We start from the raw sequence: 22,137 nt of genomic DNA on the forward strand, positions 1-22,137 counted from the left end.
TTTAGTCCCACACATTTGCCAAGAGTAGGTAGACATACCCCCAAGGACTGTCTTAAAGAACTCATGGGCGTACAATTTTTCATCACACCTAACATATATACAGATTTAACAAGTGGTAATTATTGCATACACACATAACTTTCGAAACAACATTGTTGTGTTGGCTTTTCTTTTATCTATCTAATTTAAAGTGCATGTCGAATGCGTAGAAGTCAATAAAAATCAATGAAAAAAGTCATATCGTGGCCATACACAGGTAATTCTCAGTTGGTTAAGTAACATAAATTTTCCTTTAAATTTACGACCACTTACGGGTGGCGAATATCTTATCGCTCAGATACATGTGATTACTAAATAAGGATACGTCCTGACATTGCGGAGTCCGTGCGTATTCAAATCGCGCGGTTGCTACCCGCGGGAAATGAAAACGTTCGAGTAAGATGTGTGTCCGGAGTGAATTATGGTTAAGAACTGACATTGTATGGATTTTTGCATAGTATAGTTTATTAAATAAAGTAATTAAATTTACAATACTCGACAAATCCTCAGCCAAAAATACCTATTACAAGTATGCTAAGCAAAAATAACCACAAAGCATTCGTGTTAACTGTTAATACGCGTATTAGAGAATTGCGTAGCCTTGTGTTCGAAGGGCCTAGCAACGTCAACGTGCGTCACGCGCGTCCCGACCGCGCGGTTTCAATCCGCACGAAATCCGCGCTATACGAACTACCGATGATTTTGTGGGGACACATATTCGATTCGGCACGTTCAATCCGGCAATATTTTACGAATAACAGAACCACATTACGGCTTGTGCCGATCAGATTCATCCACACATATTCGGTTTGTCGTACGGCTAGCCCGATTAATGTCGAATCGTATATGAGTAGCAAGCCTAACATTCCTCATTAGCATTATGTATCAAAAATGATAACAGCTACTGTTTTGATAAATACTGATGTACGAATACTATTTATTGCTAATATGTTGAAAAATATCATTAACAAGATAGGGTGTCTAATATAATATCTAATTGATTGATTGACATAATTAATCGATATTTTTGTCGTGGTTGTCTACGATAATGGACAATTTTATATCAAACACTGGCACAAGTCACGCCTGAGAGCTGCCAAATAATAAACATTCGTTCGTTTATTTCTTTTAAAACCTTAAATCAAGACAATTCCCGAACTAATAATCATTCCTATCTCGTGGGGAGTGCTGCAAATCACAGGCAGGATCGACTTGAAATATTAGGCGGATTGCTAAAACCCTTTGCTTAAGTCAGTATGACTGACGTTCTAAATTCTTTATACCTTTACCATCCGTAAACTTTAAGTACGGTACCTCGATTCTCTACCATTATCGACTACTGACAACCGGCTAGCGAGTGGTAGAGAAACGAGGTACAGGAGTCCGTACTCACTACAGGGCTTTCTGCTCCAAATGTGAGTGGCCTACGATCTCACGTGCAATCGTAGCTGTATGATTTTCCTCATTTAAATATTGTAGACTCGACTAACCGAATTAATGGGTTTTGTAAATTTTCGGAGCAAAAAGTTAAAAATGCCACACTATTGATTACCATTAAACTTCCGAGAACATTGGGGTATCTTATATGTAAAATTTCCGTGTCACAATGTTAGTTACCGTACTCCTCCGAAACGGCTTGACCGATTTTGATGAAATTTTGTGAGCATATTGAGTAGGTCTGAGAATCGGCCAACATCTATTTTTCATACCCCTAAGTGACAATTTTTTTTTATTTATATGGCAAAACAACGTTGGCTGGGTCAGTTAGTAATAATATAAATAGATTTTAGATTTTCTTAGAAACGACCAAAAGTATACCAGGTAAAAAATACATTAAATCTCTCCTTAAGCCAATAGGAATTAACGTTTATCACGTTAATCTCAGTTATTTAAACTTATCTATCTTTGATATGAGTAACCAATATTACTAGTTTCATTTCAGTAAGTACTGTTGAATAATTTTCATACATTAGTTTCTTGAGTTACTGAAAAATGCGTGAGATTGTATTGCTGGCTCTTTGCGTGGCTGCTGTTTCAGGTATTTTAATTGTTATTATACTATTTTTTATAATATTTTTTCTGTAGTTTCTTATAAAATGTTGTTTTAAGGCTCTTCCTCATACAAAGTCGGTTGAAATGTGTTCGCTGACACGTAGAGCAGTCCAATAAAAAACGACATTCTCGAACTTTCCTATACACTGAATATTAAATTGCACATATTTTATCAAATTCAATCAATTTGTAATAAATTAAATAAAATATTTTAAGTCTCGTGATAGCTTCTACTCGTGTTTCTGATGAAATGATAGTGATAATCGTAATTAATTAACATTATAATTATGATTATTGTATGACGAGGAAACAAACAAAGGAAGAATATAATTAACAGTCGAATTATTTCTTTGTTATATAACTATACTAAGATTACAAAAATAAAAATCGTTGGGAAGTCTTAGAATTTTGTTAAGGGAAGTTATAGTTCGCAATTAATTTTAGTTTTGCCTTTCAGCTGCCCCGTCAAAGGTTGGCCAAAGGATTATCGGCGGCTCCGTGGTCACCATTAACTACTATCCTCACATCTCAGCTTTGCTCTACAGTGCAACTGGTACCACCTTTGCTCAGGACTGTGGTGGTACCATCCTCAACCAAAGATCTGTCCTTTCTGCAGCTCACTGTTTCCTGTAAGCTATTTAAAAAAAAGTACTCAGATTGAGCCTAATTTTATCAGCTACCAAGAATTTACGCTCAATTGATAATTGCCTTTGATAATTGTATTATCTGTTTGTTTCCTTAATCTCTACTAATTTCATTATTATCTTAAGTATTTTTGTTTTGCAGTGATGATAGGAACAACCGTTCAAGGTGGCGTTTCCGAGTCGGTTCTGCTTTTGCCAGCAGTGGGGGAGTAGTTCATGTCGTAAACCAGATTATTTTCCATCCTCAATACAACCGGGATACTCAAGATAGCGATGTCGCAATTTTGCAGTCTACGAGCACTATTGTTTATATAAACAATGCTGTGCAGCCGGCTAGAATCGCTGGCGCTCTCTATGACCTTGAAGACGATGAGATTGTCTGGGCCGCTGGATGGGGTATGACTGTACGTACATCGCTATTCTAGTAAAATTGTATTCTAGTAAATGCAAGTAAGACTAGAACATCACAAAACAGACTTTTTATCGTAAAAATTAACCTACTTTATCTTCCGATAAAAAAACACGCGATTAATGACGCTACAGTAGGTAATTAATACTTTTAATTGCATTTTTTATACACAGGAATATAACAGGCCTTCGGAACAGCTTCGTCACGTGCAAGTCTGGACTATCAATCAGGAAATATGTCGGGAGCGTTATGATGCAACTTCTATCACCGACAACATGCTGTGCTCTGGAGTGCTCGACGTCGGTGGTCGTGACCAGTGCCAGGGTGACTCCGGCGGTCCTCTCTACCACGATGACGTAGTCGTTGGCATCTGCTCTTGGGGTTACAACTGCGCTGAAGCAGAGTACCCTGGTGTTAATGTGCGAGTCTCTCGGTTTGCTACTTGGATCTTATCCAACGCTTAAAGTGCAATCTGACATTTGAGAAATAAATGTATTTTGTTCACACATGTTTTGTCCACTTATTTATCCTATTAGGAAACCTAACATTAAATCCTATTCAATCTGTAACTAAAAGCGACAAACATTGAAAGTATAAATAGAAATACAACTGATTTAGTACATTAAAAACTTTATTTGGTATACATCATTCCAAAGAACAAACAATACAATCAACTACAATAATTAAACTCAGATTACTTTTATAGTTATTTGCTAAGTGAAATCGAAATATTTTTATCGAAAAATGCTGGTAGCAAGACCCCGGATTATACTTGATATTAATTTAATTCATGATGATATCAATATGATATCAAGTATGATGTAAGAGAGAATCGTGACAACAAAAGTAATTGACAACATCGCGACTAAACTTGCAATAAAATGACTATCTTTACAATTGCATTAAAAAATTGCCACATTTTTCTACACCTACGCTTATTATCATATTTAACTTATACCTCTTCTTCGTGTCAATCTTTTCGTCGCTTACTACTATATTTTAAAAATATTTTACGTTTAAAACAAATAGATCGACTTGGTCATCGCATGAAAACACAAATTCGCCATTAAAAGTTCAGGAGCATTAACTTTAAGATACTCACCTCAGTCATTATATTCGGAAGGACTCTAGTGAGGAATTCGGTTGCTAGCCCGTCGTGATGTGTACATATATATATTGATACATACTAAAATCAAATCATGCGATGGCCAGGTCAATCTATTTGTTTAAACTAAAAATATTTTGAATATTGGCATGATAATAACTAATGTAATAACTTAAGACAGAAGGTACTTCGAGTAGTGACTAAATAGATTAATCGACTTGGTATTATACAGATTTCACAACTTTTTACGGTAGAGAGAATGAGCTGCGAGAGCTGGGATTTTTTACAGAATGTTTTTGACGGCATGGTGCATTGTCACGCACATACATATCTATGTACTGATAAGATTTCTACATAATTATTATCATTAAATGATAATATCATATTGTGCCAACATTAAAGAAGATTTTGGTAGCTTTAGTTCAACATGCTGGCCTGCCTGTATTTACCATATTTACAATAACTCTGTGCCTACTGACCTCTGTGTAGTGCCGGCTATCCTTCCCCACTGGGTTATGAGAAAAAAAAATAGAGCGGGTGCCTTTACAATGAAATTGGCCGCCGTAGCCAGATATAGGCTAGGACCACGGAATCTTACGTGACACGTTGGGCACCATTAACACTTAATGTTTTATAAGACCACGGCTCGTTGTTTTTCTACGAACTTTGACTGGACATGTTTCAACGTATCTGGAGGTAAATAGCTAAGGCTAACATCTACTTGATATAATATCTTCATATCATATCAAGTAGATTTAATTTTGACACATTTCAGTTCTACTACTCTTGTAAGGTGTGATTGAGGACTAAAAATAAAACAACGGAAACTCAATACCATTTTTTATTTTACTAACTTAATTTATATTAATAAGTTCGAGTGCTGTGAAATGGGTATAAGATCCTCTGAAAAGCAAAAAATAATAAAAAAAACAATCCTAAGGAGTTTTCACTGCCTCCGTGGCGCAGTGGTTTAGGTTTCCACGCCGAAATGTCGGGAGGTCGTTTCCCACGGGTTCGATTCCCACGCAATTATTTGTGCGATCCACAAATAATTGTTTCGGGTCTGGTGGTCCTTTGTGTTCGTTGTTTGTATGTAACTGCCTCTGTGGCGCGGTCGGTAGCATATGCGGCTGCCGTGCGAGAGGTCTCGGGTTCGAATCCTGGGTCGGACCAAAAACTCTTTTCTGAGATTTTTTGTTAAGAATTTCTTAGAGATTGCCCGGAGTTGGGAAGTTGAGGTTGAAGACCTCCGTGCCTCGGTGAGCACGTAAAGCCGTCGGTCCTGCGCCTTACCTCTCACTGGTCATGTCGGTTATCCGTCCCACCAGACTATGAGAATGATGGAATAGAAAGTGTACCTGTGTATTGTGCACACTTGGACACTACAAACAAAGTCCTCCACAGATGGTCAGTTTCAAAGAAGCAGAGATAGCCGAGTGGTTTAAGTTGGCTCCTCCCACGCAAGTGGTCGCAGGTTTGAATCCGAGGCAACACACCAATGACTTTTCGAAGTTATGTGTGTATTAGAAATAATTATCACTTGCTCTAACGGTGAAGGAAAACATCGTGAGGAAACCTTGCATGCCTAAAAATGTTGTTTAATACATTTATTGAGGGTATGCAAAGTATTGCAAAGTTCCCAACCCGCACTTGGCCAGCGTGGTGGAGTCAAGGCCTAACCCCTCCCCCTCGTTTGGGAGGAGACCCTTGCCCTGCAGTGGGACAGTAATGAGTTATAAAAAAAAAAAAAAAAAATTGTATGTTTGTAAAAGTCCCCGCGAAACAAGTGCAATTTTTAGTGCGGGAGTTGTCTTTTTTAATGATAATGATAATGACTAACCATCTTCTCGATGTGGTTACTACAATCAAATACCTTGGCGACTTGACCGCTTCTATATAAAGAAAGCTTTTTCCTAGAAATGGAACAAAATAAGCGAGTAACTGTCTAATACGTATATCTTTATATATTATATATAATTCATCTGTAAGTGTGTATGTCACTGAACTTCTCTTAAACGACTGGAACGATTTTGATGAAATTTTTTGTGTGTTCAAGGGGATCTGAGAGTGGTTTAGATTCACAATTTTGTCCGCCGGACAATGCGTTTTTAATTAATTTTTAATTTACTAGTAACGTGTATACAGGACAACGTCTGTCGGGTTCGCTAGTAATATATGTATTATTTTGATTTTGATTTTGTAAATTAAATTGTAACAAATACACAAAAATATTTTTTTGATGTGCACAAAGAATTTTTATACTAAAGTATATTTTGCGATGATGACATAACACAAAAACAAATTAATCCAGATGATATATATAATATGACATTATCCTCTAATTAGATAAAGATGTCACTGTTTTTATTAAGTATAAATACACAGGTTGGTTCCGGCAAAAGGCACCTGTTCGTGGTCCACGGTCTACAGTGAACGACAAAATGCGTTTTCTTGCGTTGTTGGTTTTGTGTGTGGCAGCTGCCTCAGGTATGTATTTCAATTTATTTTTTATACAATTATTGTACTTACCAAAAAACTTATAATAGTCTCTGGATAGTCTGAACTTTTACTTAAGATATATTATAGTCATAAGGAAGATTGCTGTGCTGGTCTTCATACTAGGGACTGTATATTTTGATATAACTTAATAATAAAACGGACCAGTAAGGTCGGATTGTTCCTGTTGTCGACAACCTAATTGGCTTGGTAGAGGTCTCGGCTGACGACAAAATCCTTTCAGATTTAATTAAAATGATTTTCATGAAAAAAAAAACATTTAACGGAAACATTTGTTATTTAAAATATGAAAAGTATTCATTAATATTTTGATCGTGATCATCAGTTCTTTCCTAGAAGAGAAATGCATAATAGATTTCATCAATTAGTTGCTTGCTGACTGAATTGGGCCTTATAATGCCATAAAAATTGTATAAATATGACCGTGGGTCAAGTGTCTGAATGCATAAATAAGGTTGTTTTATTTTTCAGCTGAGGAGTTCGGCCAAAGAATTGTTGGTGGTTCCGTTACCAGCATTCGCAACTACCCTGAGATGGTAGCTTTACTATTTGCTGCCAACCAAGCTAACCACAGACAGAACTGCGGCGGCAGCATCCTCAACCAGAGATTTGTTCTAACTGCTGCTCACTGCTTTGAGTAAGTTAAAATATTTATATGATTATTATTATAGCAAGTGTGTAAAGTGAATGTGTGTATGCAAATGTTTATATGATAATATCATCCTACTTTTCCCAAATTAATTCGACTTTATATTTGTAATAAAACGTTGAAATTTATAATTATAAAATTCAGTCAGTAAGGTATTAGAATAGCTGGGCTGGGACATGGGACACAATAATCATTTGTCTTTGAATTGTATCCTAGCCCCCACGAACAGCTCTAGAACTCATTGGGGGGGCGGCCGCTTGGAACCTTAGGAAATGTATGAATACCTAGAGTAAATTTTATGTTGAAGAGACGGAGATGTAACGCTTGTTTTATTTTTTACAGCAACGGCAGACTCCATAATGGTATGTGGCGTCTACGTGTAGGTTCTGACAACGCCAACAGCGGTGGTCAAGTACTTCAAGTGAATAATATCCGCAGACACCCGAATTATAACCAAAGAACTGTTGATTCCGACATCGCCATTATGCGCGCTCCCTCTAACATCAATTTCAACAACAACGTTCGTGCAGCAAGAATTGCTGGCTCCAACTACAACTTAGGAGACAACCAAGTTGTCTGGGCTGCAGGATGGGGTCACACATCTGTGAGTACTATTTATAAACCTGTTACAAATTTATTTTTATTCCTCCCGAACGAGGGAGGGGTCAGCTTTGAGTTTTATAATGTGCAATGATTTCAAATTTACAGCAAGGTGGCAGACCCTCTGAGCAGCTTCGTCATGTTCAAATCTGGACTATCAATCAGAATGTCTGCCGCCAGCGTTATGGTGCATCTGCTATCACCGACAACATGCTGTGCTCCGGCTGGCTCGACGTCGGTGGTCGTGACCAGTGCCAGGGTGACTCCGGCGGTCCTCTGTACCACAACCGCATCGTCGTTGGTGTCTGCTCATGGGGCAGAGGTTGCGGTCAAGCTCGTTACCCTGGTGTTAATGTTCGTGTATCACGCTTCACTACCTGGATTCAGAACAACTCAAGATAAACTGTCCCTTCTTACCGATACGAGCGAAAAAAATAAAATTATGTATGCATTTACAGACGTTGTTATTAAAATATAATATAAAAAAATATTTATGCACTTACGAGAGATGTTTTTTTAAACCTTTTTACCCACTTACTAGGTTATGTTCTAGAAAAATATAGTACTTATTAGTATTTTTGATACTAGAATTGATATATTAGTCGAAACTAGACCTTTATTCTAACGCAATATTCGTGATGAGCAGAAAACTTTGAAACAGACTAGAAAGACTTCGAAATCATAACTTAATTATTTTAAGCCTACCCTTTCTTCAGTAATTTTGATATAACTTTTAATTTTAATTATCCTTATGCCTAGGACTCTTTTTTTTCTTGTCTCTATCCCACGTTCGGCACAGCATTTTTCACAAAAACATGCTATCAAGGGATTTGGCTGATGATTTTACAATCGACTGCCGGCCTGACATCTCAGCACTTACTGGAAATTATCCTTATAATTTCATTGGGAATATTACGTGCAAACCGATCTCTTTTTTTCAGCCTATCTTGGATACCTTTTGCAAGTTAGTAGAGTCCCAGTGAAGTATTATTAGAAATGCACTAAAAATAATTTAAGTATATTTTCATGGCTTAGCCTTTCTTCCAAACTTTGTTGGAGTCGGTTTCCAGTCTCACCAGATGCAGCTGAGTACCAGTGTTTTACATGAAGCGACTGCCTATCTGACCTCCACAACCCAGTTACTTGGGTAATAACAACGATACCCTTCGGTAAGACTGCTTGTCAGACTTTTAAGCTTCTGACTACTGTTAACGACTGTCAAAGATCTAAATGTAAGTTTACTGTGTAAAGTAAGTATAATAATATAATAGTATTAACATTTCCTGCGATTACAATTGTTAATCGCTTGTAATGTTCCGGTATCAAAGCTAATCATGTGCATGCACGAATTAATAACAATTTTATTGTCTACAGGCTGTAATTGACTGAAATAGCCCAGAAATATCTCTTTCTGATAGACATTGTAAAAGAAAAAAAATAGTCTGAATTTTATATAAATATTTATATAAAACTGAAAGGTGACTGACTGAGTGACTGATTGACTGACATAGTGATCTATCAACGCACAGCCCAAACCACTAGACGGATGGAGTTGAAATTTGGCATGCAGGTAGATGACATCCGCTAAGATGATTGAATAGAATGATTTCGATAAATTATTTCTTAATTCGATTCGAATAAATTCTACCCCTAAGGGGATAAGATAGGGGACGAAAGTTTGTATGAAACTTTGTCAATTTTAAACCGATGAAAGTTTGCATTAAAATTCTGTCACAAGTCACAAACCACTCGGACGAAGTCGCGGGCAAAAGCTAGTATCATATAAAAGTATGACTGAATTGAACTGAAGATTACTAAGTAACAAAAAATTTTGCTACCGGTTTAACTACAAAGAAGAATTGAATCTATCTTAGTATGTAACATAACTAAAGCGCGTTCAAATTTTATGCTATTTTAAATCGTGGCAAAATGTGTGTGGCAGCTTATAAAACTGCCTGTTAAGACGTTAAGACATTAGGATAACAGAATTTATAAGAACTACATAACAATTGACGCATTTTATACGTGAAATACAAATAATTGATATAATATACTAAGATACAGGATTTATTAATTTAAAAAATTTGAAAATTTACTTATTGATACCAAGAACATGTCGCCAATATTGAGAAAATAGCTCTTTGAATTCAATCAAATTACATATTACTTTGTATTCTTAACGGCTTAGACGCTTCACCACAAATTAAAAGTTCACAAAGATGACAATGAATTAGTAACGAATTAAGTAGAATTGTATATAAATAATACAACACTTTTTTGTAGCCATTTTTTAATTAGGATTTTGTATTACTTTAAAATTATGTTTAACACAAAAAGGTTCAAGCTTCACACTCTAGGCTTGTTCTCAGGTCTTCGTCACAAAATTTAAATTTATAGTAATTTAGAAAAAATATAATAAAAAATATCGACTTAAGACTTAAAGCGCACGACGGGTGGTAATAAAATATTTCTTTAAGCTCAGAGACAGCTAGCACTAAGCAGTATCATATATTTGTGTAATGATAAGATGTATGTGTAAATATTAATAGATATGACAATAACGGATCTGATTTTTAGGCAGATATTTTACTCGCTGGTTTGCCTGTGATTTATCATTTACCAGAGTTTTTTATTCATTAGTTTTCATTTCGCATTTAGCATATCATTTAGCATTTAATTTCAAAGGGTTTTCTTATAATTTCTCATAGCGTCAAATTTTGTCGTTGCAATCATCCATACGTTATGTTAAACATGATTTATATGAAGTAGAAACGCAATGAATTCTGGAACGGAAGCTGTATAAACTACTTTACTTCATACTTTTTTACTGCGAGAATGATCATGCTAAGATTTTTAAAAAGTCACTTAAATATTTTATTGTGGTGAATATGGAAAACGCGTTTGTGAGTTTTTACTTATTTGGGGCGATATAAGCCTTGCGAGTTTTGTTGGACGTTTTAATCATGTAGTAAATAATTATTATCTCATGTGAGTGCTTCCAAAAACACAAGAAATTCTGAAAAGTGGGCTAAATTTTTTTATTTAAAAGATAAACTTTCTCTTCTTCTTACACTGTTTTTATTTATTTACAGCGTAAAGAAAATATGTAGAACTTTGTGTCAACGTACAAAATCATAATTAAATATTGATATTATTTGTATTACATGACAGCATTTTAATCCAAATGATATTAATGACGTGATCCTTTAATTAGATAATGATGAACAAGATATTACTTAGTATAAATACGTGTGATGACTTAAACAACAGTCATCTGCCTACGGTCTTCTGAAAACGGCAAAATGCGTGCTCTAGCGTTGTTGGTTCTTTGTGTGGCAGCTGCCTCAGGTATGTGCTATTTTGGAAATCAAATCCCAATTAGTCTATCACTCAGTTATTGGAAAAATATTAGACTTAATTAGTTTCCTCAAAAAATAGTAATAAAAAAGCAGTTTAGTTCAAAAGTATTAAAGTTACAAAGTGGGAGTCAATGACGGTATGTCTTCTCATAAAAAAAAAACTTCTATGACACCATGATTTGAAAAAAAAACGTTTAAAAAAGTAAAAACCAACCTTTTAGTTGAGAAGACTTAGTAATGCCACCAAAAACATTCTGTAAAAACCTCAAGTCTCGCCGTAAAAAGTGGTGAGATCTATATAATACCAAGTCGATTAATCTATTTAGTCTCTACTTGAAGGACCTTCTGTCTTAAGTTATTACGTATGTTATTATCATGCCAATAAAAAAAATACCTTGTAAACAAATAGACCGACCTGGCCATCGCATGATTTAATTATTAGTATGTATCACACTACACAGCACGACGAGAAGTTAATGCTCCTGAAATGTTAATGGCGAATTTGTGTTTTCTTGCGATGACCAAGTCGATCTATTTGTTTTAATGGTATTTTTTTTTAATTGGCATGATAATAGCATACGTAATAACTTAAGACAGAAGGTCCTTCAAGTAGAGACTAAATAGATTAATCGACTTGGTATTATATAGATCTCACCACTTTTTACGGCGAGACTTGAGGTTTTTACAGAATGTTTTTGGTGGCATCTCACTTCTTTTTGTAGAGCGAACATAAGTCCAATTTGTGTGGAAAGACGTTTTTTTTTTTCATAATTCAACATATTTTCCTATGGGAATGTTGTTTAGTTTCATGGGCTAAACACCCTTACCCACCCTATACCCCCTCCCGTTATGCCTCATATAGTAGGTACCTATTTACACCTATTTATTTTATTTTCTACAGTAATAATAATTCATTAACTGCAAATGTAACCTTGTAATCTTATACATTTATATGGGATTACAAAGTTATTGTTGCAGTTGCTGTATTTAGAAAACTGGACCGAAATTAGAAAATATTACATTTTTCCCATGATTAAGACACTAAACCCTATTTGTATTCTAAATTTTAAGGTTCTAAGTCTGCTAGAAGTACCTTAGACTTTTGATGATCGGTGAGTCAGTGAGTCAGTGAATCAGTGAGTGACAAAATTCAAAATTTTAACAAGTTGTCATTCTTAAACTACTGGTTCAAATTGACTGAAATTTTAAATATACCGTGTTTATACAATGACTAATTAGTTGCTGAAAATCCAGGCTTCTTGTTTTATCCACAACGAAATTATAGGGGTGTCAAAAATAGCGCGAATTGCTTCGAGAAAAGGATGTTACGGCCGTGCCGCTTTTTTTTTGCTCGACTTGCGGGGGCACTTCCGTGCCCCCAGATATATCTGTAATTCCCGAAATCTCCAGTGTGACTAAGAATTTTGGCATTATTTTATTTATCCTTCATTATTAGTGTACAGTAAATTAAAATTATAATACCATCTTAAAATAATAAAAAATTACAAAACAGATACGTACTTAAATTATAATCCCACGATGTGATTTCAATATCAATTAATAAGTTCACATCATGCACGATCAGCAATTACATATCGCGTTTTAAAACTTTAATTCCAAAATGACAAATTTATAGCTATTATTATTACATTAGAAAAGTGAATTTATTTTATATATTTTTTTTAAACTTCAGCTGAAGAGTTCGGTCAACGAATTGTTGGTGGTTCCGTCACCAGCATTCGCAACTACCCTGAAATGGTAGCTTTGCTCCACGCTAGGAATCAAGCTAATCACAGACAGTCATGCGGTGGCAGCATCCTTAACCAGAGATCTGTTCTTACTGCTGCTCACTGCTTTGAGTAAGTTACAGTTTTTGCAGTTTAATTGCATTAAAATTGTCAGCTTCAGACATACTTCAGACGCAGCATTTCAAAACGTAAAACAAACTGACTGTAAATATTATTTTTTTTATTAAATGTGATTTAATATGTACCGCCATTTTCTACAGTCGGTAGAGTTGAGTCCCGAGGGTTTGACATTTAAACTGTACTCCAAAAAATGTTCTTTTGGCACCCGCTAGAGGCAAAATAATTCGATAGCCACTCGGTTGTCGATCAATATTGGAATCGTGGTACTGATGTAAAACTATTTTGATTACAGCGACGGCAGGCACGTAGTTGGTATGTGGCGTCTGCGTGTGGGCTCCGACAACGCTAACAGTGGTGGTCAAGTATTAAACGTCAACCTAATCCGTAATCACCCGAATTATAACCCAAGGACTTATGATTCCGACATCGCTGTGATGCGTGCCACAGCCAACATCAACTACGGCACTGGCGTCCAAGCGGCAAGAATTGCTGGCTCCAACTACAACTTGGGTGACAACCAGGTCGTGTGGGCTGCAGGATGGGGAACCACTGTACGTATGAGATCGGCTATTTATCTACCACAGAAAAATATGAATTATTCGTGATTACTTATAAAAAATATTTTACAGGAAACCGGCAGACCCTCTGAGCAGCTTCGTCATGTCCAAATCTGGACTATCAATCAGAATATCTGCCGCCAGCGTTATGGTGCATCTGCTATCACCGACAACATGCTGTGCTCCGGTTGGCTCGACGTCGGTGGTCGTGACCAGTGCCAGGGTGACTCCGGCGGTCCTCTGTACCACAACCGCGTCGTCGTTGGTGTCTGCTCATGGGGCAGAGGTTGCGCTCAAGCTCGTTACCCCGGTGTGAATGCACGCGTTTCCCGTTTCACTTCATGGATCCAGAATAACTCTTAAAATGTTTCTATGTATCGAACTAAATAAATAATTATGAAAATGTTACTGGCAATTCATGAGTTGTTTTTATGTTTTTAATTTTTTTTAGACTTACGACGATAATCATAAATGAAAACTATCGGTAATGGATAAACATTTTCGTTCAGATACAAAAAGTGAAAATGATAGGTTTGTAATACATTTCATTTCAAAATTATAAACAGAAACAGCTGAAGCTAACCGGTTTTTGTTAAGCCCGTCATTCTAACCAGAATGTTTTGTGCCTAGGTGTGCTTTGTGCCAATAATTAGTATATTAATAAAGTCCACGTAGGCACAACTTATTACGATGCAGCCGTAAAACATAAAATTGAAGAATATAACACACGACAATTAAATATTTCTCCTAAACTTCAAGATAATGTGCGGTATCGAATATCTATTCTCTGATAAGATTCGTACATATCCATATACACAGATAATTACGATAATATAATAATTAAAAGTTTCTTTAGATATTTATGCCGTATGTTTTACCCGCAGTTATGCTTGTTTGTTTTAATAAATCATGTAGTTAAAACTGTCATTTTTTTATTATTGGTTTGTATTTTAAATAATATTAAAATACATACATGAAATCACGACCTTTAACTATAGGGCTAGACGGAGAACGGATAACGCGACTTGGATTGATCCTTGAAAACTTTCATTGCGGGATCCATATATCATGTCATATAGTATTATACTATATAACAACACCTTTAAACAAAGTTTGCTGATGCGGTGCTAAAGAATCTCCTAACAACTTGACAAATCTATTTTTTCGCATATAAATACGTTTTCAATGGTCAAGACAATAACAATTTAAATCCAGATGACACTTCAAATGTTTTATCCTTAATTTAGATAAAGATGAGCATTATATTATTGCGTATAAATACGTTTAATGGCTTCGACAATAGTCGCCTGCTTGTTTGAGACGAATTACAAGATGCGAGTTTTAGCTTTGTTGGTGATATGCGTGACAGCTGCCTCAGGTATGTTCCATGTTTTCATTAAAATGTTAAGATTCTCATTTTCATTTCATTTGTCGTATGGTCAGTGGTCAACCTAGTGTCAAAGTTGTTCAAGCCGCCCAAACGCCTTTGACATGGCTTAACGACTGTTATCTTATTGATAACAACCGGTACCGACAGTTTACGTGCCCTCCGAAGCACGAAGACGCTCAGTTCAAATACCACTATGCGGCCACCTGTCTATAGAATGTCCCCGCCAAGATTGCTAAACCCACTTATCGTTTACCGACTGGTGAGTGCAACTAGTCTTTGATTTACAATTAATTTACAGTTATATCACTGTTAGGATGTAAAATAAATGATATCGCATAATACAGCAGCTGCGATTTCGTACTATACTTGTCTATCGATTCTCGGCTAGCTATCAAGAAATTTTGTACGTAAATCTTATCAACGCTCGTAATGGGTGCAGTGGGAATTATTTAAAAACAGAAAAACGGTTTTAATGATTCATACTCATGAATTAAACACGACTGACATGACCGTAGCGATAAAAAATATATAATACGTCTTTTATAGTGAGACTTAAATGCGTTATTATTATAACATGCGCACACTTTCTAGTATTATTTTAAAACATTTGCCTCCAAAAGACCACAACATGTTTTTTTCCTAATAGTTAATCGGATTTTAGTACATAAAATCAATGTTTTAAATTTCAGCTGGAGAGCTCCGAAACAGAATTGTTGGTGGCTCCGTCGCCAGCATTACGAATTACCCAGAAATGGTTGCTTTGCTGTTCTCTCAGTATCAAGTGAATCATAAACAGGACTGTGGCGGCATCATCCTTAATCAAAGATCGGTTTTAACTGCTGCTCACTGCTTTGAGTAAGTTAAAGAATTTTTATTTTTATATTACTAGCTGACCCGGCAAACGTTGCTTTGCTATATGGTTGATACTAATAAAGGTTGGTGATATAAGGGTAAAAGTTTAGAGTCGTATGCATTATTTAATGCGATATAGTAAAAAGAAAAATGTGTCTAAAATATCACTAAGGGGTATGAAATATAGATGTTGGCTGATTCTTAGACCTACTCGATATGCTCGGAGGAGTATAGAACGAGCATTGTGAAATGAGAATAAAGATAAGAATAATTAGCTCGTAGATGATCTCAAGAAACAAAAATCCGAATGAACACGATGCTGGTGTAGGTGAGGGACAGTAACGCTATCTAACAAATCCTGCTTGAACTAGTTTGATAATAACTGCTTTCGCAAAGTAGCGGGAAGTTTAATATATTTTTTAATTTGAGCTAATGTTACCCGACTTTACGGAATTAATTTATTAATTATATTTTTCTTACAGTTTCGACAGGCATTTCATGGGTCAATGGCGTTTGCGTATGGGTTCTGATTACGCAAGCAGTGGAGGAACCGTTTTTGGCATTTCCCAAATCATTAGACACCCGAATTATAATATGGGGACTGTCGATTTAGACGTGGCAATTATGCGCACTTCCACCAGCATAGTTTACGGCATTGGCATTCAACCAGCAAGAATCGCTGGCACTAATTACAACCTTGGTGACAATCAGGTCGTTTGGGCTGCAGGATGGGGTGAGACGGTACGTTTGATATTGGTTACCGATTTATTTTATTTCAATAAATAAATAAGACTAAATGAATCAATTTAACCTATTAATGTCCAACTGCTGAGCAAGTTTCCTTACGTGTTACGGTTATGCCCTGTGTTCATCACGGTGGCCAAGTGCTTGTTCGGGACTAAGCATTAAGAAACCTCTTAGGTATGGAAGATAGCATCACTGTCTTCTTTCGCCGTTGGAATAAGTAATTATCATCACATCACTTCGAAAGTCATTGGTGTGTTGCCTCGGGTCCGAACCTTCAACCATCCGCATCATCGCTCATCAGTTCAGTTTCTTACGAGAAATTGCTATGTTACAGAACACAGGCAGACCTTCTGAGCAGCTTCGTCACGTCCAAGTCTGGACTGTCAATCAGGCCGTCTGTCGCCAGCGTTACGGTGCCGCAAGGATTACTGACAACATGTTGTGCTCCGGCTGGATCGACGTCGGTGGTCGTGCTCAATGCGTGGGAGACTCCGGCGGTCCTCTCTACCACAACCATGTCGTTGTTGGTATTTGCTCATGGGGCAATGGCTGTGGCGACCCACGATTCCCTAATGTTAATGTACGTGTTACCCGAGTTTCTTCGTGGATTCAGAATAACGCTTAGATCATTTTTATTATTAGTTATTATATTGTTATAAAAAGAAATAAATATTGTACAGCTGCAGTTTTTAATTTTCTATTTATCTATTCGTTATAATCTTACATTCTCCAAGTTAGTAAATAATAATAAATAAATAATAAATTTAACCCGTTACTGTCCCACTGCTGGGCAAGGGTCTCCTCCCGTAATGAGGGAGGGGTTAGGCCTTGAGTCCACCACGCCGGCCAAGTGCGGGTTGGGGACTTTGCATGACCTCAATAAATGTATTAAACAAATTTAGGCATGCAAGGTTTTCTCACGATGTTTTCCTTCACCGTTGGAGCACGTGACAATTATTTCTAATACACACATAACTTCGAAAAGTCATTGGTGTGTTGCCTTGGGTTCGAACCTGCGACCACTTGTGTGGGAGGTGTCAACTTATACCACTCGGCAAAGAGTAAGTAAATAGAACGTATTATTTGTTTGACGCTTGTCATGCTGTGAGTCTGGGAAAACGATTTTTTTAAATTAAAGTCAAATCGTTGAATCATTAGTATTAGTTAAAATAACTGACTTTGCTAAATATGTCAGTGACTAACGACTATAGGGAAATTTTAGATGAATAAATTTAAGATGAATAGGTAGTTAATATTTATGCTCCTACCGCATCCGACGGAGATAAAGTATAGTTTAACGTCAAGTTTTACATCGCTATCGGTGTGAATTACTCTAACATTTTTGTGTGAAAAGCAATAGATCCTCTTTATTTAACATACATGTGATTGCGTACAGCATCAAAATGACGACTAGTATCGCGATTCTCTACAATTGGTACAATCGAGAATCGAAAGTATAACATTTAAAACGTACTACAAAATTTCGATAGAGCCGAGATGCGCGCTTCTGATTCACAATCAAAATTAAATTGAATGATAATTAAGAAATTAAGCGCCTGATTGTAAACATACCGCAATTTTTATATTTTGTGCTCAGTTAATGTATTTAATGCATTTGGGATATTAATGACAGTAAAGTAAAGGGAAATTTCATGTTGCTCTGGGTTAGTCCAGTCAACTAGGAATGTAAGAAATACCCTATAGAAAATTGAAGGTTTTATAACAACAACGATGATGATGATTGATGATATATTATACCTGACCGATTTCGGCCATGGCAACTACTTCGACTCCTTATTAGATTACCACTACCATCTGTTTAGGAAGTAAAATTAAATGTTTTTAAGCAAATACCTATCCCGATTTTTTATTTATCATCTACGGCACAACCAATAAAAATAATATTTATATTTTATGTTCTAAAATTGACCTAGTCCATTGAAATGGTACAATTTGAGGGCCAAATATTGCATTTCTTAGAGGACGCAATTTTATTTTTGGAACATGTAGGGGAGGTCAATAGAAGACAGGAGTGGCGACCCCACAAACTTCAAGTTAAGCTTCTATTGACTCCCCTACATATTCCGAAAATAAAATTGCGTCCTCTAAGAAATGTAAAACTCGTGTAACATTTCAATGGACTAACCGCTATAATTTAGAAATTGATAAAAAAGGTACCTTTCAACGCTTCCGATGAGCTCCCAAATGAGACGGCAATTAAAACTGTAGTATAGTATCTCATTCTCAGACATGACTAAGCGGTATCAGCAGAAAACCCAAATTACTGATATTATAATGACAACTGTAAATCAGATTTGGTAGATATATTGATAATATCACGCTAATATTATTCACGTGTATGCCCGTCAATGCTTATGTTGCTATTTTTCTTAGGACCTAATATAAGTTCGTTTAATTTGAAATGAAATCTATTTGTTTCGTTCTAGCTTCTTATGGACCAAAATTAAATTTGATTAATTCGAAATGAAATCTTATAACTCTTTCTTTCCTTTTCATCAATATATGTGAGAAACACTCTTTTTTGTAAATGTTTGCCAAGCAAACGCTAACTATAAGGTTGAGCCTGTTACGGTTTAGGTTCAACGCATATAAATACATTAGTAGAAATTTTATTCAAATTAGAAATAAAGTTGTGAACAAACATTATTTGAAGTAATGTCTTGTGCAATTGCATTTGCATTGTGAATTGACGAATAGGTACTAGCTTTTGGAAAATAACCAATAATCAATTATTTGTAAAATCGAAATAAGAATCAAGCGTATCAAAAAAAGCATTCTTTTTATAGGCTTCTAAAAAAAAGTAAAACAACATCTTGAATTTCTTATCGGCTAAAACATTTTATGTAACAAACCTAACCAATAGCTTAGTAGGTGACTTACTATAACTATTCACTAAAAACCCCGATGCCAAAAAGAGATGTTTTCATCCCGCTTAAAAAATTACACTATCTAAATTTTATAATATTGCATATTTTATTAAGGAAGAAATTACATCTCACTAAGCATGTTTCTCAGAGATATTATTTCGCAACTTGCGCAATGATAATTAAAATATTTAATCCCGATGATAAAGCAAAATGACCTTATCCTCCCTATAGTCAGATACAATATCTGTCTATAGGATAATCTCTATCATTCGCTTCGATTAATAGTATAAATACTTGTGATGATTCTGCCGATGTTCATCCGCTTGCGGTCTTCGATTAGTCTAAGACAAACGGCAATATGCGTGTTTTAGCGTTGTTGGTACTTTGTGTGGCAGCTGCCTCTGGTATGAATAATCTTTATAGTATACATTTTTACTAGTTAACTTTTTTAGAACAACTCCCGCAGTAATAACTTTTGGATCTTGTGTAGCGGGGAGTTTTACAAACATACAAACAACGGACACAAAGGATTAAATCGCTGCGCCACAGAGGCATGAAATCGTTTCTGTAGCAAAATTTTCTACTGTATCAACAAGCGAGTGTTTGACATTTAAAAATGCTTGAAGAAAATAGTTACGGTGAAAAATTTGTCGAAAGTTTTAGCGATCGATAGGCGATCGAAAAAGGAATTTTGTCCCTGGCAGATACTAACTTAAAAGAAAACCCAAGTTACCGCGAGGAGACCACGGGCTTTTAAAGCGATACCTTATTGTATATAAGTTCATGTTGGTGTTAAATAAAAATAATAGCGCTTTTCAAATTTTCAGCTGAGGAATTCGGCCAACGGATTATTGGTGGTTCCGTCACCAGTATCCGCAACTACCCCGAGATGGTAGCTTTACTCCACGCCAGGAATCAAGCTAACCACAGACAGGCATGCGGTGCCAGCCTTCTCAACCAGAGATCTGCTCTTACTGCTGCTCACTGTTTTGAGTAAGTTAAAAGAAAATATTAAATAATAAAGTTACAGTAACTTTATTACTATATTTTTTAGCCTTATTTCTAACCTTCGAAGTCAGGCAGAAATGTTAAAATGAAAATAAACAAATTTTAATGAGTAAATACCATCTTCATTGCATATGGTTCATATCCACTGAACTGTTTTCAACCTGATATTTGTATTATGGTTATATGTTTTCTAACGATCTATCATAAAATAATAGACATTGCGAGAAAAATACTTTTTTTTCACAAAATATCAACGTTTAGCCTCGGCCTAAAAATCCGTATTACAATAAAAATGTTTTGATTTACAGCGAAGGCAGACATATCCCCGGCATGTGGCGTTGGCGTGTAGGTTCCGATAACGCAAACAGTGGAGGTCAAGTAATTAACGTTAACCAAATTATCAGACACCCTAGTTACAATCCAAGGAATTTTGATGCCGACATAGCCGTTATGCGCGCTTCTAGCAACGTTAATTATGGAACTGGCGTTCAACCAGCAAGAATTGCTGGCGCCAACTACAACTTGGGTGACAACCAGGTTGTGTGGGCTACAGGATGGGGCCGTACGGTAAGTAGTGGCCACGGTATTCTAATTTTGATAGTATTAAATTCAGTAGTGAAAAATCGTTCTATTTTACAGGAACTTGGAATACCTTCTGAGCAGCTTCGTCATGTTCAAATCTGGACTATCAATCAGACTGTCTGCCGCCAGCGTTATGGCGCATCTGCTATCACTGACAACATGCTGTGCTCCGGCTGGCTCGACGTCGGTGGTCGTGACCAGTGCCAGGGTGACTCCGGCGGTCCTCTCTACCACAACGGTGTTGTCGTTGGTGTCTGCTCATGGGGCAGAGGTTGTGCTCAAGCCTTTTTCCCCGGTGTCAATGCGCGTGTTTCTCGTTTTACTTCTTGGATCCAGAATAACTCTTAATTTTTTCATTTGTGAAAAATCACGAAGATTAATGTAAATAAATATTTTTGATTATTAATGTTTTATGTTTGTGTTGACCCTAAGAAGTGTTGAACTGTAGAGAGTTATTTCCTAAAACTGGCGGATATCCGCTCCCGCGGTTAACCGCGAGTGCGTAAGTGGGCTTTGACAAACTTGTGGATGCAAATGTAGGGGTAGTCTTTGTATCTTCCGAAGCATTGAAAGTATTTGTAAAAGTTTGAAAGATATATTACAATGGATAAGATAAGCAACGTAGCATTATGTAGATGCTAATTAACAATAGCTAATCTGAAGAAAGAAGACAACGTCTTGTCTATGAAAACGTCAAAGAATTACCTCGAATTTAATCTAATGATGCAAAATCAAGCCTTACTCAATAATATCGCTTGTAAACAGGAGCATGTCCGGTATCAATGGAAATATTTCTTGATAAGATTCTAAGTAATTGTTTTAAACAAAGATATGACAACAATAAATCAAATCTGTGAATATTTCAGTTCGA

At 36.1% G+C, this 22,137-nt stretch overlaps 4 protein-coding genes and 1 pseudogene across 4 annotated transcripts; all 5 read left to right on the forward strand.

Moving 5' to 3' along the window:
- The first annotated feature begins 1,939 nt into the window (after positions 1-1,939).
- LOC142976292 (trypsin, alkaline A-like) lies at positions 1,940-3,650 on the forward strand. Its single transcript, XM_076119583.1, has 4 exons — positions 1,940-2,077; positions 2,549-2,720; positions 2,878-3,139; positions 3,318-3,650. Exons 1-4 carry the CDS (start codon positions 2,032-2,034, stop codon positions 3,606-3,608), a joined length of 771 nt encoding a protein of 256 aa, XP_075975698.1. The 5' UTR covers positions 1,940-2,031; the 3' UTR covers positions 3,609-3,650.
- Positions 3,651-6,639: 2,989 nt separating this feature from the next.
- Positions 6,640-8,504, forward strand: LOC142976311 (trypsin, alkaline A-like). Its single transcript, XM_076119601.1, has 4 exons — positions 6,640-6,736; positions 7,238-7,403; positions 7,758-8,019; positions 8,124-8,504. Exons 1-4 carry the CDS (start codon positions 6,691-6,693, stop codon positions 8,415-8,417), a joined length of 768 nt encoding a protein of 255 aa, XP_075975716.1. The 5' UTR covers positions 6,640-6,690; the 3' UTR covers positions 8,418-8,504.
- A 2,729-nt stretch (positions 8,505-11,233) lies between these two features.
- On the forward strand, positions 11,234-14,218 carry LOC142976275 (trypsin, alkaline A-like). Its single transcript, XM_076119565.1, has 4 exons — positions 11,234-11,363; positions 13,068-13,233; positions 13,535-13,793; positions 13,872-14,218. The coding sequence occupies exons 1-4, from the start codon at positions 11,318-11,320 to the stop codon at positions 14,160-14,162; spliced, it is 762 nt and encodes a 253-aa protein (XP_075975680.1). The 5' UTR covers positions 11,234-11,317; the 3' UTR covers positions 14,163-14,218.
- Positions 14,219-14,941: 723 nt separating this feature from the next.
- On the forward strand, positions 14,942-17,466 carry LOC142976267 (trypsin, alkaline C-like). Its single transcript, XM_076119559.1, has 4 exons — positions 14,942-15,177; positions 15,879-16,044; positions 16,524-16,782; positions 17,123-17,466. The coding sequence occupies exons 1-4, from the start codon at positions 15,087-15,089 to the stop codon at positions 17,411-17,413; spliced, it is 807 nt and encodes a 268-aa protein (XP_075975674.1). The 5' UTR covers positions 14,942-15,086; the 3' UTR covers positions 17,414-17,466.
- Positions 17,467-20,004: 2,538 nt separating this feature from the next.
- Positions 20,005-21,672, forward strand: LOC142976283 (achelase-1-like; annotated as a pseudogene).
- Positions 21,673-22,137: the final 465 nt, after the last annotated feature.

This window comes from Anticarsia gemmatalis, chromosome 1 (genome assembly GCF_050436995.1).
Source record: "Anticarsia gemmatalis isolate Benzon Research Colony breed Stoneville strain chromosome 1, ilAntGemm2 primary, whole genome shotgun sequence".
Classification (NCBI taxonomy): domain Eukaryota; kingdom Metazoa; phylum Arthropoda; class Insecta; order Lepidoptera; family Erebidae; genus Anticarsia; species Anticarsia gemmatalis.